This window comes from Puma concolor, chromosome A3, assembly GCF_028749965.1.
Source record: "Puma concolor isolate L17-30 chromosome A3, mPumCon1.1.hap2, whole genome shotgun sequence".
Classification (NCBI taxonomy): domain Eukaryota; kingdom Metazoa; phylum Chordata; class Mammalia; order Carnivora; family Felidae; genus Puma; species Puma concolor.
In genome coordinates, this window is record NC_141669.1 from 120,441,230 (window position 1) to 120,456,666 (window position 15,437).

General features: G+C 45.5%; 1 protein-coding gene and 1 long non-coding RNA gene across 4 annotated transcripts in view; one reads left to right on the forward strand and one right to left on the reverse strand.

Moving 5' to 3' along the window:
• Window positions 1–4,572: 4,572 nt before the first annotated feature.
• On the reverse strand, window positions 4,573–6,608 carry LOC147582730 (uncharacterized). The gene is made up of 2 exons (XR_015249463.1): window positions 5,660–6,608; window positions 4,573–5,382 (listed from the first exon to the last, which is right to left on the reverse strand). It is a non-coding gene; the product is annotated as an uncharacterized LOC147582730 (long non-coding RNA).
• Window positions 6,140–15,437, forward strand: part of DHX35 (DEAH-box helicase 35) — a 66,383-nt gene continuing 57,085 nt past the window's right edge. For all 3 annotated transcript variants that reach the window (XM_025932264.2, XM_086702190.1, XM_086702191.1), the window contains exons 1-2: window positions 6,140–6,263; window positions 11,219–11,352. In XM_025932264.2, coding sequence (XP_025788049.1) covers window positions 6,224–6,263; window positions 11,219–11,352 — 174 coding nt within the window. In that variant the 5' untranslated portion in view covers window positions 6,140–6,223. The remainder of the gene's footprint in view (window positions 6,264–11,218; window positions 11,353–15,437) is intronic.

Sequence of the window (15,437 nt, forward strand, 5' to 3'; positions counted from 1 at the left end):
TGCTAATCAGGATTGGTATGGCTGTGGAATCCTGTTTTTGTCCAGTCTCATTTGTGTGGACAGACCAGAGGAAGAGAATTCAGAGGTGGCTTCCTCCTTCTGATTTGGTCAAAGCAGCAGAGATCTGTAATAAGGGAGGGCGTTGTCTGCCACGTCGGCACGTTGCCGATGCAGCCGCTCATGAGCGACGTGCCTGCAGGTTTTCATGCATGCACCAGGCCTCCCTTATGCTCACCAGGTTATTTGCTGGATTCGTGCCTTAATCTGGGCCGTGAAGCCAGCCAGACAACCGGTTCCCGTCTGATTGTAAACAACTCAGGCCCAAGCCTCACACAGACATAGTGCTGGTTGAAACCATTTGCAAATTGAGAGAATTTCCTATATGCTGTCTCTGACCCTCGCAACCAAGTCGTGGCTGGACAGCTGTTATTCCCAATAAACAGGCAAAGAAACTGAAGCTCAGGTAAAGTGGCGTATTCTAGGTCACAAGGCTGATAAAGGCAGTGAACACAGGTTTTCAGATTCTGAGTCTGGTACTTGGTTGTACCACTGTCTGTCTGCAGGGAGCGTAGAGGCATTACAGGGTGTACCTTAGGAAATGCAGTTAATACCCTGATGAATTCAGAGTTAAAATTTAACCTGAGTAACAAATGTAGGCACATTTGAAATTTCAACTCAGTGTGTTCTAAGGAACTGCTGATAGGCGTTCATAAAAAAGGCTGTGCACCGGGATAACTGATGATAACTGAGTTTGGGAATTGATGGATCAAATAAATTTACATGGGATGACTCGAGAGTTTTGAGAGAGGTGATGATCCCAGTGATTTTTCTCAGAGGAGGGCAGGTATGTGGCCCATGACAAACTTATCTGCCCACAGAGTCCTCTTTCTGTGGAGTCGGACCCCAAACCATTATTCTCTGAAGGTGTTGCCAATGATTAGAAATTAGAACAAGAGAAATATGGGATCCCAAGAAAATGGCCAGGTTTCTTGGAGTAAAGCTTTTCTGGCACTTGAGCGTGGAAAGATCATTCCAGGGCAGAGCGTGTCAGGGTGAGGTCTGAGGACCACCTGCATCAGAGTGAGCTGGGTCCTTGTTTCCAATGTCCATTATTGGCCCTGTTCCCAGGGGAGGGGAGGGTGACTAGGGCAGACTTTTGGTACAAAATATTTGTTGCCCCTTCTGCAAGAGAATTATTATTTCCTCATCTAATGGCAGACTTAGCCACTGCAAATTTGGCTGTAAATATTTCAGAATATCCGTCTAAAAGATCAAAACAAAAAACAGCTCCCTTTTAAAAACCACAATACCACCAAGATCGTACCTGAACAACTTTAAAAATTTCCCGGTATCATCAAACGGTGTTGAAATTCAGTTGTCTTATCTTCTCCTTGCTGATTTGTTTGAAATTAGAGATCCGTACAATTTTAAGGTCAACCCAATTGGATTGCAGGGTCGACATTCTTTTGAAAAACTTAAGCAGTCAACTGGAGAGCTGGCCACCCCACCCCTGTAGGCAGTTGGGTTGGGGGGTATTTATCTTTTACTAAGGGAACTTGAGGTTACTCAGAAGAAAACCTAGGGTACAGATCATGTAAAGGAAAAGTTACATGAAGAAGCCCAAGGGTGGATTGGAATGAGGTTACATGTGCGTGCCATAACGACCAGCACACTCCCTTTGGCAGGCCACATGTTTACCTTTAAGCTTCTCGATAGCTGAGACAGAGAGAGAAACCTGGTCAGATCCACCATTCACAGCGTCCGTAAGATTAAATTCGAGTTCAGGAATAACTCTTGCGACTAAGATAAGGTAAGAATTTTTCACAAGGACCCTCCTATAAAGATGATACTGGGGGAGGCACCTGGCTGGTCCCATCAGAAGAATGTGTGGCTCATGATCTTGGGGTCGTGAGTGCAAGCCCCACGTTGGATATAGAGATTACTTAAATAAATAAGTAAACTTAAGAAAAATGATACTGTGGGGACACCTGGATGGCTAAGTCAGTTAAGCGTCTGACTTCAGCTCGGGTCATGATCTCACGGTCCGTGAGTTCGAGCCCCGCGTCAGGCTCTGTGCTGACAGCTCACAGCCTGGAGCCTGCTTCGGATTCTGTCTCCCACTCTCTCTGCCACTCCCCCACTCACACTCTGTCTCTCTTTCTCAAAAATAAAATAAAAACAAAAAAAATTTTTCTAAATGATACTGTGAAGAATTTGGATAATAATGCCCTGATGATAAACCCCACGACAGATACTTTGAGGTGTGCCCAGACACTGAACGCACCAGGGCAGTTGCCGAAAGCTTTAGTGAATTGAATGTATTCACTCTATGAGAATATGCCCCAGTTTGCTTGGCAGAGTTCCAGTTTATGTCTGTAGATCCCCACCCCCTTTCAGTCCCAGAAGTGTCCCAGCTTGTACAATAAAGCATACGGTCTTCCTACCTTGAAAGCACCTGGTAGGTCTAAGGAGGCCTTCCCCAGCGCGTCCAACTGCACAGATGTGCATCGTCCCTCAGGCCAATGTGACAGTCACTCCCCTGATAGCTGAATCTCTTTCCTAGTGGATCTCCACACCTCTGTATCCAAATCCTCGGAGCTAAGTAACACTTTTGCTTATGCTAATACGTGCGTGAACTCGTTTATTTGTGTGCAAGCCAACAAACCAGACAGATTTACGTAAGTTACAAATTGCAGAGGGCTGCACTGAGACCCAGGGGGAAATCCCAGTATCATGCAATTCTGCAAAGAACGACCTCTTTTCGGGCTGGAGCAAAGCTCTTTCTGATCTGGCTTTGGGGAGGAGACCCAGGGCAGTTAGGACTTTTTCTCAGAAGCCAAGAGTTCTAACACACGAATGCATGGATGGTGTAATGGACATCTGTTATTTTTGCTTCCTTCAATCCACCTCTGATAATTTCATCCTGAGATTTCCCTCTGAGGAACCATTCTGCTTCCAACTCTCAGTCCATGTGGTTCTGGTGAAGCTGACCACAGCCACAGCTGACTTGGGGTGGAGCTAATGACCGAGGTTCAAGCCACTCAGAACATCATATTCCGTGGTCCTGGTGATTGGTTCAGGGATGGAAACACAGTCAGATACTATTTTTTTATTTGAGAGAGCAGGGGAGAGAGAGACAGAGAGCGCAAGCAGGAAGGGGGAAAGGGGACAGAGGAAGGGAGGAACAGAATCGTTAGCTGGCTCTATGCCAAGCATGGAGCAGCCCAACTGGGGGATTGATTCTAGGACCTGGAATCATGACCTGAGCCAAAATCAACAGTCGTATACTTAACGGGTTGAGCCATCCAGGCGCCCTGGCACAGAGAAACTTCTTAACATATCCATGACACGTGGTTTTGAAGAATATTATCTTTCTGGAAAAGCAATTATTCACAAGTTACACAATATACCATGTAACAAAATGATCAACTTTCATGGAATTGTTGGCAATGAACTAAATTCTGGATGCCATCTCAAGAAGCAAGTTTTAATTTTAGAGTAGTTATTTTAAGGCCAATCTTTCTGAAAATAGTTAAGAAGAATAAGATAGTCTATTAAAACACTCCTAGTTTGTGACAATAAAACCACACCATCAGCATCTAGGTTCTTACTTAGGTGTTTCCTCTAAAAGAAGTTTGTGAAAGCAAAACAACCCATTAGGGACAGTCGGGCTTTGAGAACTTTCTGAGGCCGATGAACTAATTCTCATCTAGGAGAGCTAAGCTCTAATGGTTTTAAATGGCCCATGTGGGTGAAAAACCACTGGCTTGGGAATTAGAAAGCCTGAATTCTAGTTTCAGTTCTGATGCTAAAATTAGCTCATTGGGTCTGACCAAGTCCTTTTAATCTCCAAGAGCCAAGGTTTTTTTTTCTTCAATAAAACAAAGAATTTAGGCTAGATGTCTCCTCTAGCTTTAAGATGATGATCCAGTAATTTGGGAATGGCCAATCTACTGCCTCTTTGTAAATAAGAAGACTTCTTCATGTAAGTCAGAGTGATTTCTAAAATATAGAAATAATAAAAAGTGGCTTTTATTTCATTTTCCCTTGTATTCATGTATAAACCCCTCCTTCTATACTTTGGCCCTTAGTGAAAATAAAAGAAGGAAGGATCAATGACATGAAGAATTAAAACTATAAAGCACGGCGTTCACCTGTACAGGATTCAACAGGTGCTTTGTTACTGGGCTATGAGTATGAATGTGACAAGCTCTCCATGTTAATAGTGGAGGCAAATTATAGTTCAACTAAATAAGTGTTAACACAATAGTGAACACACTGGTTCTGAGTCCAGAGGAGAAAGGCTTAAGCCAGTGAATTTATTCTTAGAGCTGGCCTGTATATTTTTATTTTATTTTTTAAAAGTTTGTTTATTTAGAGAGAGAGAGAGAGACGGAAGGGGCAGGGAGAGAGAGAGAACCCCAGGCAGGCTCTGCACTGTCAGCACAGAGCCTGATGCAGGGCTCAAACTCAGAAACAATGAGATCCAAACCAAGAGACTGATGCTCAATCGACTGAACCACCCAGGTGCCCGTATATTTAAAGATGAATAAAGAGTTCTTGGCAGAGAGATTATCATGTATTGAACCCTATCTTTATTACTGTGGAAATAAATCAAAGGGGATATTTGGAAAATGAATATAGGTATGTAAATTCCGATGTATTTTTTCCCCCTGGTGGATTTGCTCTATTTGAGTTAATGAGAACCAACATTGAATGCTTATGTCTTACACTGTTAGGTATTTTACATGTTATGTCATTTAGCAGAACCTTTAAATAACTCATTTTACATGATTAGATTATATTACAGCTAGGCTGGAGCAAATGGCAAAATTAGGATTCCAAATCATATCTACTATCTCCAAAGCTCTTGGTCTTTCCATGACTCTGCCATTTCTCATAAATGCAGAATTTTCTTCACAGCTCTAAAAATGCATAAATTCTGAGGCCTATCCCTTCCTATTAGTTGCCAACCCATAAAATATTTCTTCTCTTCTTTGGGCTAGCGGGATCCTTTTCAAGCTTGTTGACTGAAAGAATCATCTGTGGGGTTTCCTAAAATGCAGGTTCCCAGGGCATACCCCTGAGATTCTGACTCAGGATTGGATCAGGGCCTACAATCTGTATTTTTATTTAAAAATTTTTTTCTTAATGTTTTATTTATTTTTGAGATAGAGAGAGACAGTGTGAGCAGGGGAGGGGCAGAGAGAGAGAGAGGGAGACATAGAATCCAAAGCAGGCTCCGAGCTGTCAGCACAGAGCCCGACGCGGGGGCTCGAACTCACACACCGGAAGATCATGCCCTGAGCCGAAGTCGGACGCTCAACCGACTGAGCCACCCAGGCAAGCCTACAATCTGTATTTTTAACCAGCGCTGGAATCCTATGAGCAAATTGGAGGAAGTACTGGGTTAGTACCCTAGCCTAACTTATCTGCCCATTTCTAAGGCTCTCATTTCAACCCATTTCCCCCCCACTGTTTTTCGAGCATTACTGAAGAGCATTACTCTTAAGGCTCCGGAAAATTTCCATACCATTTCCGATGGCTTTATTCACTGATAATAAGTACTACTGTTATCGAGCATTTTTTTTCACTCACTATTCACCCTCCCCAACCGCCTTGGACAGAAACTGCAAATAAGGGGCGGAAACCGCAGTACCTGGGCGTACAGTGGGCTCCCAAGAATTATTTACTAGACCGGCAAACTCACGAGGTAGTTACTATGAACCTTCATTTGAAAATACGGAGGAAACTTAAAAAAACCCAGTAGGTCTGGGACGGCTTGTAACATAATCACGTAACAGCTAATTCGGGATGGATTATCTCCGTGCCCACCGCGTGCCGCCGGTAGCCGCAAGACTCTCGTGCCGGCGGTTTTCTCCCAAAGCTCGTCCTTCCGGAGGTGTACGGCGGCCACGCAGTCCACGCCAAGCTCCTGGGCAGGGCATCCAGAATCTTCACATCACACTAAAGAGCACGGAGAACGGCATCCTTTCCCTCAATATGGCGGGCCCGGTCACGTGGGCCAGGGGGCGGGCCGGGGCGGTCTTGGAGAACCGCTGTAGGTCACGTGGCTCGGGGGTGGTGGTGACCACGGGGGCGTGGCCGTAACTCCGCCGGCGCCTCCAGGGCCGAGGCTCCTCGCGGGCCACGCCCCCCGGCCCCTCCGGGGGCTCACGCGCAACGGAGGGGTGGAGTCTCCCTCGTGACCTTTCACCCCAGCATGGCTGCGCCCGTGGGACCGGTGAAGTTCTGGCGACCCGGTAAGGCCCTTGGAGGAACGCTGGGCCGATGCGGCGGCCTGACTTTGGTCTTGGCCCCGCAGCCGGCGTCCTGGGGCCTGCGGACCTGCTCGCGGGCCTGACCTCGGTGGGCTGGCCACCGCCGCCGCGGAGCTGGTGGGTTCTGTGGCTCTGGCGCTCACCGTGGTCCGGACGGATTCGGGGGTCCGCCCCCAGGCTGGGCAGAAAGTCTCTGTGTCACCTTGTTCGAGTCTCAGCTTCCCCGGGCCTCGTTTTCCTCGCTCCTGATGCGTGTCTTGCCCAACGCTGGAAAAGCGCTGAAGCGCCCACGCGTGTCCTGTTACCGTCCTGGGGCTACGCTAGGGCGGGACGGGCGGTGCTGCTCAGGGCTTAGGAGCTCAAGCTTTGGAGTCGCGCTGCCGGGGTCAGACTTCTCGGCTCTGCCCTGTGGTAGCAGAGTTCCTTGGGGCAAGTCACTTAATTTTTTGAGTCGCCTTGACCTCTTCACCTGTAAAATGGGTAGAATAATAACTATCCTGTGGGATTGAATAATGAGCACAGCGCCTTGCCTGACGTAGAGTAAGTCCTCATGAAAAGGGAAAGAAGCCTTGTTTTGTTTTAGGGTAATTCTTGCCCATCCCGAGTGGCTACCAGAAAGTGACCATCCTCCTTCGTATTGGCTACCACCGCTTTCTCTCTTGCAGGCAAACACGAATCTTAGTCACAAAATGCTTGGCCTGATTTGGTTTAATTTCTTCATTAATCAGGATTTTATAGAATGTGTACTTGCCAGATCCTGCTAGATACATTAGTTCCTCCCCTTCCATCAATTTCTTGTAAAAAGCAAAAGTTTCTGAACAATTACCAGTTTGTTTTTTTCCACCACTTGCACCTCTGCATGTCCGGGTGTGCAAAGTAGATTGCAGCAAAAAATGAAATGAGAACAGAGTTAGATGGAATTCTAACCTTGCATATAAGTGATGTAGGAGAGAAGCCCAAGCAAGGGATGTGTTAATTCTTTTTAAAAAAATATGTAGTTTGTCACTTAGCGACAGTTTTATTCAGTATTTAAAATCGTCAGCCAGTTATCCATCATGAATTTTATTTGTAGCCAGAAATTAGATCTCATTAGGTAATGAGATAGCCTGCATTTTATTTATTCAAGCCTTTATTAACAGGTCAAAGTGTCAAGTATGATAAAGGCCTGAATGAAATGTTGAAAATCAGAACAGGATACTATTTTGGCTAAAAAACATGTGGTTTTCTAAGTATTCTGTTATTTAGCTCATTTGTTGAGGGTATACTTATTGAACACCTAACCTTGTGGTCAGGAGACAGGTGACCAGGCTGCTGCTCTCTCTCAAGATTTATTCTTTTTCTCTCAGTTAGAATATGAAGTTGGGTATCCTTTAATTTTTTTTTATTAGTTTGTTTATTTTTTGAGGGGGGGGAGGGGCAGAGAGAGAGGGAGAGAGAGAATCCCAAGTAGTCTCCACGCTGTCAGCGCAGAGCCCGATGCAGGGCTTGAACTCACTAACTGTGAGATTATGACCTGAGCTGAAATCAAGAGTCGGATGCTCATTCGGCTGAGCCACCCAGGCGCCTCTAGGAGAGATATTAAAATGAGGCAGAAAAAGGTGATGGTAAGGAAGATAGTCTCCACAAGTCAGTCTGTAGAGCTATCCTTGACTGCCATATACTAAACTGGTGATTTGGCAAAGTCACTTAAGTGCTCTGAGTCTCAGTGATCCTCATCTGTAAATTGGGCATAACACCTACCAAAGGATTCTTTTGAGGATTAAATGAGAATACATGTAAAGCTTTTAGCACTAGATACACATTAAGTATTGTAATTACATAAAAGTATAGAAGAGAGGGAAAGATTGTGTGGATAGGAAGTACTTCATAAAGATAGTGACATTTTTGAGGTGAACATTGAAGCACGAATAAGGTTTATTTCATGGAGAGGTAGGAGTACAGAGCTGGGCAAAGGGCGCAGCATGAACAAGGCAAAGTGAGATGTGTGCCTCAAGCATGTCCTAAAAACCAAGATAATTGAGTAGCAAGATGATGTTGTGATAGGATAGGTTATATTTTGGGTCGAGGCAGGAGATGATGGTATTCTATTTCTAGTTCGTATTGGAAAAAAATGCTGGGACACCTGGGTGGCTCGGTCGGTTGAGTGACTGACTTCGGCTCAGGTCATGATCTCACAGCTCTTGAGTTCGAGCCCCGTGTCGGGTTCTGTGCTGACAGCTCGGAGCCTGGAGCCTGCTTTGGATTCTGTGTCTCCCTCCCTCTCTGCCCCTAACCCACGCACATTCTGTCTCTGTCTCTCTCAAAAATAAATAAACATTAAAAAAAAAAAATTAAGAAAAAAAAATGCTGGTCGTGACCCACTACATGCTTTCCATAAGCCACTAATTGGGCACCACTCAAATTAAAAAACTGGTTTAGAGGGAATGCCAGATGGGAGGGTGTGGGTGCTGTTGTCATCCTTGTTTTGTAGATGGAGAAATGAAGGCATTTGTGGTTTGCAGGATTACAGACGTGTACTCTTGTAAGTAAAGAGAATGCTCCCAAGGGAAAGGCAGCCATAGGCGGTCAGAATGGGAGGTGGAATTTACATAGAAGGAAGCAGTTCTGATTTGGTCAAATGAAGTCTTTCTTTCTTTCTTTTTTTTTTTTTTTTTTTAAGTTTATTTATTTTGAGAGAGACAGAACTCCAGCCAGGGAGGGGCAGAGAGAGAGGGAGAATCCCAGGCAGGCTCCACGAGGTCAGTATGCAGAACCCAACGCCGAGCTCAGGCTCCCGAAACTCTGAGATCATGACCTGAGCCAAAAATCAAGAGCCAGGTGTTTAACCAGCTGAGCCACCCAGACTCTCCTGAATGAAGTCTTTTGTCAGGAGGAGACATGTTCCTTATTGATTGGCAGTAGCTCTTGTAAAACATCTCATAACAATATACTTGGATGTACGTTAGAGACAGGGAGGGGTGGGGTAGTGAAGATACCTGGGTGGATTGGACCCTGGTGGGGGGGGGAAGGAAGTGACCTTGCGGGAGCAATGCTAGCATGTTCTAGACATGCTGTAAAAGTTTTAAATGTGTTCTGAAAACGAGGGAATTTGCGACAAAAACAGAGCTGGTGAGGCTAAGGTATTCTTTGCAGATTTTTCGTGGGTAAAGTCTACAAGAAGTTATTAAGAGGTAGCGGTAATAAGAGACAAAAGGAAAGGAAACCTGCTTCTTTGAGCCCAGGCTTTGTTCCAGGTCCTTTTCTATCTTTTATCTTGTTGAAAGGAAGGTCAGCGTTTTGGCAAAAAAGAATACAGCAGTGCCCCACTTACCCGATTGTTGGCAATCTTGGACCTCTGGAACACAACTGTGTTCCTCGAAATAAATGGAAAAGGGATTAAAGATCTGTGGCAATGATTCTAAACTTAGCTCTAGGGGGTTTATGGACCACGAGCATTTCGTCTCCTGACCAATTACATTCTGGTGTATTTTTCAGGAGAGTCCATAGCCTTTTCTAGATTGTCGAAGGGATATGGGACCTCCAAAAAATGTAAAAATAAATCGGTGGCTAAATGTGCTTGTCACAAAGCCCCTGTGTTTCCACATAGCATTATCTTCTCCATGAGTTCAGAAGGCCTGGGGGATGATAGTTTTGGATAAGCATCTCTGTAGCGCCCCCCCCAACAGAAGGCAGTGGGGCACGTCATTGAACTTCCAGGGAGGGTTTTTATGACTCCCAAAGACATTGCACCCCAGTGCTGACCAGCTCTAGCTTTTGAAAATTGCTTCCTTACGTCGCGTTATGTGTCACTTACCACTTCCAGTTTCTGTTCGAGGGCTACACAAATGAATCCCCGTGAACAGTTACGGAAGCTGATCATAAAAATTGGACCCATGTTCCTTGTAAGGCATTTTCCTTCTCAGGCTAAAATCCACGGTACCTTGAACAGTGTTTCATGGTGGGATATGGCTTCCCTACTCTTCACTATCCTGAGCACCAGTTTGTCATTGTTCTTACCAAGCAGCTGTCGTGGGAAGCTGTTGTTTAATCTGCTGAGCACAGTGGTTTCTTGGAACAGCGCTTTGCACCCAGCCATCCCGGTTCTGTGATTCACAATGGGGGCTGCCGTCTAGCGCATCCCGCTCCACTGGCCATGGTTGACCGGATCAGGCTGGGCTTTGGACCTGACCTGGGAGGAGAGGCTCCCCACCCTCCAGACCACACACACCTGGGACTCCTGATCCCCCTTACCTAGTCTTTTATTTTCTCCTTAGCACTTAGAACCACTTCATGCACTAAGTTACATTCTCTTGGGAGGCAGAATAAAAGAAGCAAGCAAGCTGCAGAGGGGAGGGCCTGCCTGTGTAGTGTTCGCTGCGGTATCTCTTGCCCTCCTGTCCTTGTCGGGTGAGCGAACGGGTGAGCCTGAGCTCTGGCCCTGTCAGCAGCCTTGATTCCAGCTGCTACAAGAAGCCAAACTTAGCGACAGAAAGGAGCTGATTGAGAGGCTCTGAGATGAGAGAAAGAAAGCCAGCGCAGCTTTGGAGTACCCGGTCCCTGGCGTCCCCAGGCCTTGCTGCTGGAGTCCTGCGGTAGTGCCGCCCCTCCTTCGCCTCTGCCAATTCCCATTGGGTTTCTGTCACTTTCAGTAATTAGTAGTAATATGTGGAGGCCGGGCCTGAAAGCATATTGTCCTCTGTGACATACAGTTACGTGTGGCCAGTTTGGAGCCCAGTGGGACTCTCATCTCTGTTCTTGACGCTTTTAGGGAAGATTTTTGTATTTTCCTAGGTCCTTTCCTAGATGCTTTCCTCAAGTTAAAGTTGATTCTCTTTTAGTAGTTTGAGATAAAGCGCATTGCTGGTGTTGTTTACCTTCGTCTTTGAATTTGCAACGTCTGCACATTTTTCTGTTCGTTGGTTGCATCAGAGCATCTGAAAAAAGCATTTCTGTTGCAGGTACAGAGGGACCCGGCGTCAGCATCTCTGAAGAGAGACAGAGTCTAGCCGAAAATTCTGCAACAACCGTTGTTTACAATCCTTACGCTGCCCTTTCCATAGAGCAGCAGAGGCAGAAGCTGCCGGTGTTCAAGGTACACTGAATAAGAATGCGCAGTCTGTTGGTCCAAAGCAGCGTGCAGTGGCTCCGTACTTGGTACTGAAGTGGACTCTTAATGATTCTTTAGAGGGGCGACTCTTACTGATTCTTTAGAGGGGCGCCTGGGTGGCTCAGTCAGTTGAGCGTCCGACTTCGGCTCAGGTCATGATCTCACGGTTCGTGAGTTCAAGCCCCGCATCGGGCTCTGTGCTGACAGCTTGGAGCCTGGAGCCTGCTTCGGATTCTGTGTCTCCTTCTCCCTCTGCCCCTTCCCCACTCATGCGCTCTGTCTCTCAAAAATGAGTAAACATTAAAAAAAAAATTTAAAAAAAAGATTCTTCAGAACACAGTGAGCTCAGAGCTACCCTTATGTAAGGGGATTAGCTTTTCAAAATATGTGTGTGTTAGTTAACCATATCAATCTTGAAAGTCCTTAAGGGTTTTTTTAGTTAAATCTTATGTATTGAAAAACTTTGCTTTCAGTTGTGGACAAATTAAAATATAAAGAAGAGTAGAGAAAATAGACAACGAACTTCTATGCCTCCAGCTTCAACAAATTAACCAACGTATGGCCAGTTTTAGCTTCATTAAAACATTTTTTTTTAATGTTTATTTATTGTTGAGAGAGACATAGACAGAATGCAAGTGGGTTAGAGGTAGAGAGGGAGGGAGACACAGAATCCGAAGGAGACTCCAGGCTCCAAGCTGTCAGCACAGAGCTCGACGTGGGGCTCAAACTCACGAACCGCGAGATCATAACCTCAGCCAGTCGGATGCTCAACCAACTGAGCCACCCGGGCGCCCCTTAGCTTTATTTTTAAAGGCAAATTTTAAACAAGACTAGTTGGGAATGTGAGGTTGTTTCGGTGGAAGAGGTCAACTCCAACTGACCCAGTGACGGGATGTGGGTGGTTGTTATGGGCTGTGTGCACATCTAGACACTTTATTGGTCTCATGAAGTGGACATATTTATCTCAAGAGGCCAGAGCATAAACTAGAATTCAGAATATGTTCATTTATAGCCATAGTTCTTCAGTATGGACAGACACGGTTCATGGACACACTTTCTCCCTGTTGCCAAGACCACATGGGAAGCCAAATTGTAATCGCGAAGTGAGTGCAGGGCCAAAGGCCATTTAGATATAGCTGAAGAATGTTTCTTTCATATAGCCCCCCATCAAGGGTGACGAGCTCTCCCTGCCTCACGAGGTGCCTCTGGAATGACCCAAGTAGGTGTGGCCACCAGCACCCGTGATTGTCTCTCTTTCGCTTGGACAGTGCTGGGGGAAGGCTGCCAAGTTCTTCTGCTAAGGGAGTCCCTCTGTATAGACTGTGCTAATGATTCCTCTTCTATTAATTCGTGCTTTCTCCAAGTGGATTTGAAGCAGAATACTTCTTTAGCCAAGTCACCTTGGTTAGAGCTTTATGTGGCCCCAAACATTTTAGTCACTCGTGTACTGATGTTTCTGGATTTCTCCCTCAGGTGATTAGCCTCATCCAGTACGTGTGAACGTAAACAGGTTTGCCCCTCAGGAGATAAGCTTATAGGTTCACTGTTGCTGCCTCAGTGGTAAGGGACAGCCTGAACTGCGGTGAAGTATCGAGACTCTGGAGCTCGACTTCAGAGTTCAAACCCAAGCTTCATCGCTTGTGTGCTGTGCGATCTTGCTTGACCATCTGAGCTTCTGTTTTGTTATCTGTGACATGGGACTGATGTCACCTACCTCAGAGGAGCCATAGGGGGCCCAGACGAGCTAATCCACATCGAGCCTTTAGCTGGGTACCTGACATACAGTAAACGTTCGAGTACACAGATAATTACTGTTTACCAAGTATTGAATTTTGGCCTTTTCTGGACTGTTCTTCATTCTCCAACTGAACTTACAAGATATGATAAATGAAACAGTGGGAAAAAGCCATCAAGATTTAACATACGTTGACGGAAATTAAAATGGTAAGAAGAGGGATATAAGTTATTGATAAGCAAAACAATTTAAATTTAAGCACATTTTGGATCTCTTGAGATTAGTTAAAGATAAATGTAGACAAAAAGGGTAAAAGTTAACTCATTCACCAACCCCTGCGCCATTAACTAAAAGTAGATTTAAAAACAAACTGAAACGAAAGGGGCAATAAATTTAAAGTCACTCCCTTTCCCCTGATGACGTTACAAGGCTGCCTGCTCCTCGACTGCCTCCTGTCGGCTGGTGTTCCCATTAGGGCCCTGACGCCGCTATGAGAGGTTTCCTCTTACTCCCTCAATAGCCGCCTCTTGAAGCTCAGTCCCCCCCTCCTCACCAGCCCTTGGATTTCCCTGCTTGGGCCTCTGGGTGGTAGTGTCATTCTCTGTCTCCAAATTGGAAATTTTGTCATTTCTGTCTCTGTTGTCACCCACTGGACTTCTCCATTCGCAGTCCTTCGTATTTAGGATGTGACGTATGAATTAATTGCCTTCTGTTTTTCTGTGCCCAGTCTCGTGTGGTGCTGCCTGGTTTTCTCACAGCACTGACAGCCCATCCAGCGCCCCCCGGGAAAGTCCAGACTCTCGCTCTGCATGCACGGCCTTTCACAGGGAAGCCCGGACCACCCTTCTTGTAATCATTTCCAAACCATTCCCAGAGCTTTTCGTGGGCTTTTGTTGGTGCCCCTTGAATAGAGTTGGTACTATTTGCTTGTTTCTGTTTTCTTTCCTTTGCTTATGTTATTTCCCTTTCCTGGAATGCCTTGTCTGTTTCTGTCTGTATTCAGATTGTCTTTCAAGTTTTCCTTGACCATCCGTCCATTTATCCATTCACCCATCAACTGGATGGATTTTCCATTTACAGAGTACCTGCAAAGATCCCAAACCTCTCACCTTCCCTTACCCAAAACAAAAGAAAGCACAAAGTCCAGCGTGTAGGCTAGTCAGTATAGGTCACCTGCAGCAGGCTCTCCTTTGGGGGCTTGAGCTATGCCGATTCCTGGGCTCTGTCCTAAACCTGCTGAATCAAACCCTGAGGGTAGGGCTGGGAATCTTCATTTTTACTTTGTTTAAGTGTTACTTATTTTGAGAGAGAGAGGGGGGGGGAGGGGCAGAGAGAGAGGGAGAGAGAATCTCAGGCAAGCTCTATGCGAACACCGCAGAGCCCGACACAGGGCTCAAACTCACGAACCGTGAGATGGTGACCTGGGCTGAAATCAAGAGTCGGATGCTTAACCGACTGAGCCACCCAGGCACCTTAGGAATCTTCATTTTTTAACAAATATCCTAAGAGGTTTTTCACAATAAGATGTGAGAACTACATGCTTAGACTCCATATGCCAAATTCAAAAACCCCAAACAAGCCAGTACCTTACTGGGTCAGTTAGGCAGCCTTTCTGCTCTCCCAGTCCTCACCACATTATTGGTGCAGAATCAGATGGGTTGAGCGGTGGTCAGAGTGCGGGAACTTGGCAGGGCTTACTTCATTCCAAACCAGGTAGTTAGGGAATACTTTCATGACTCTCCGGAATATCAGGTGCATCTGTAAACAAATGCGGGTACAAAAATATATCCTGAAGCTAAGTAGATAGGATGTGGAAATGATCTGAGTTTTCAGGGGCACCAGTATTTCTGCTCACACTAAATGGGTAAAGGAAGGCTCACTTGAAATCTAGATGCAACCTACAGGTGCTGTAGTATGAACTCAGATATAGAGGTAGAGGTGAAAGCGTATTCTTTTTTCTTTCTTTCTTTTTTCCCCCCAGTTAATAAATGGAAGAATTTGTAATTAGATAATACATAATTGTACAAAGTGTAAAGGTCTCCTTCACATCCTTGCCCCTCCCTGGCCACCCTCTTCCACTCCTGGAGACATTACAATGACCAGTTTCTTGTTTTGTTTTGTTTTGTTTCTCCCAAAGAGAGCTTGTACATAAGCATATATGTATTTACCCTTTCTTTAAAAGCATAAATGGTAGTGTATTATTTACACGGTTCTGTGTCTTGCTTTCCTCTCTTAACATACCTTGTTGACCATTGGTTATCAGTGCAAATAGACATTCGTTCTTTTTAACAACCATGTGTATTCCGTTATTGGAGTGTATCGTAACTGACTTAAC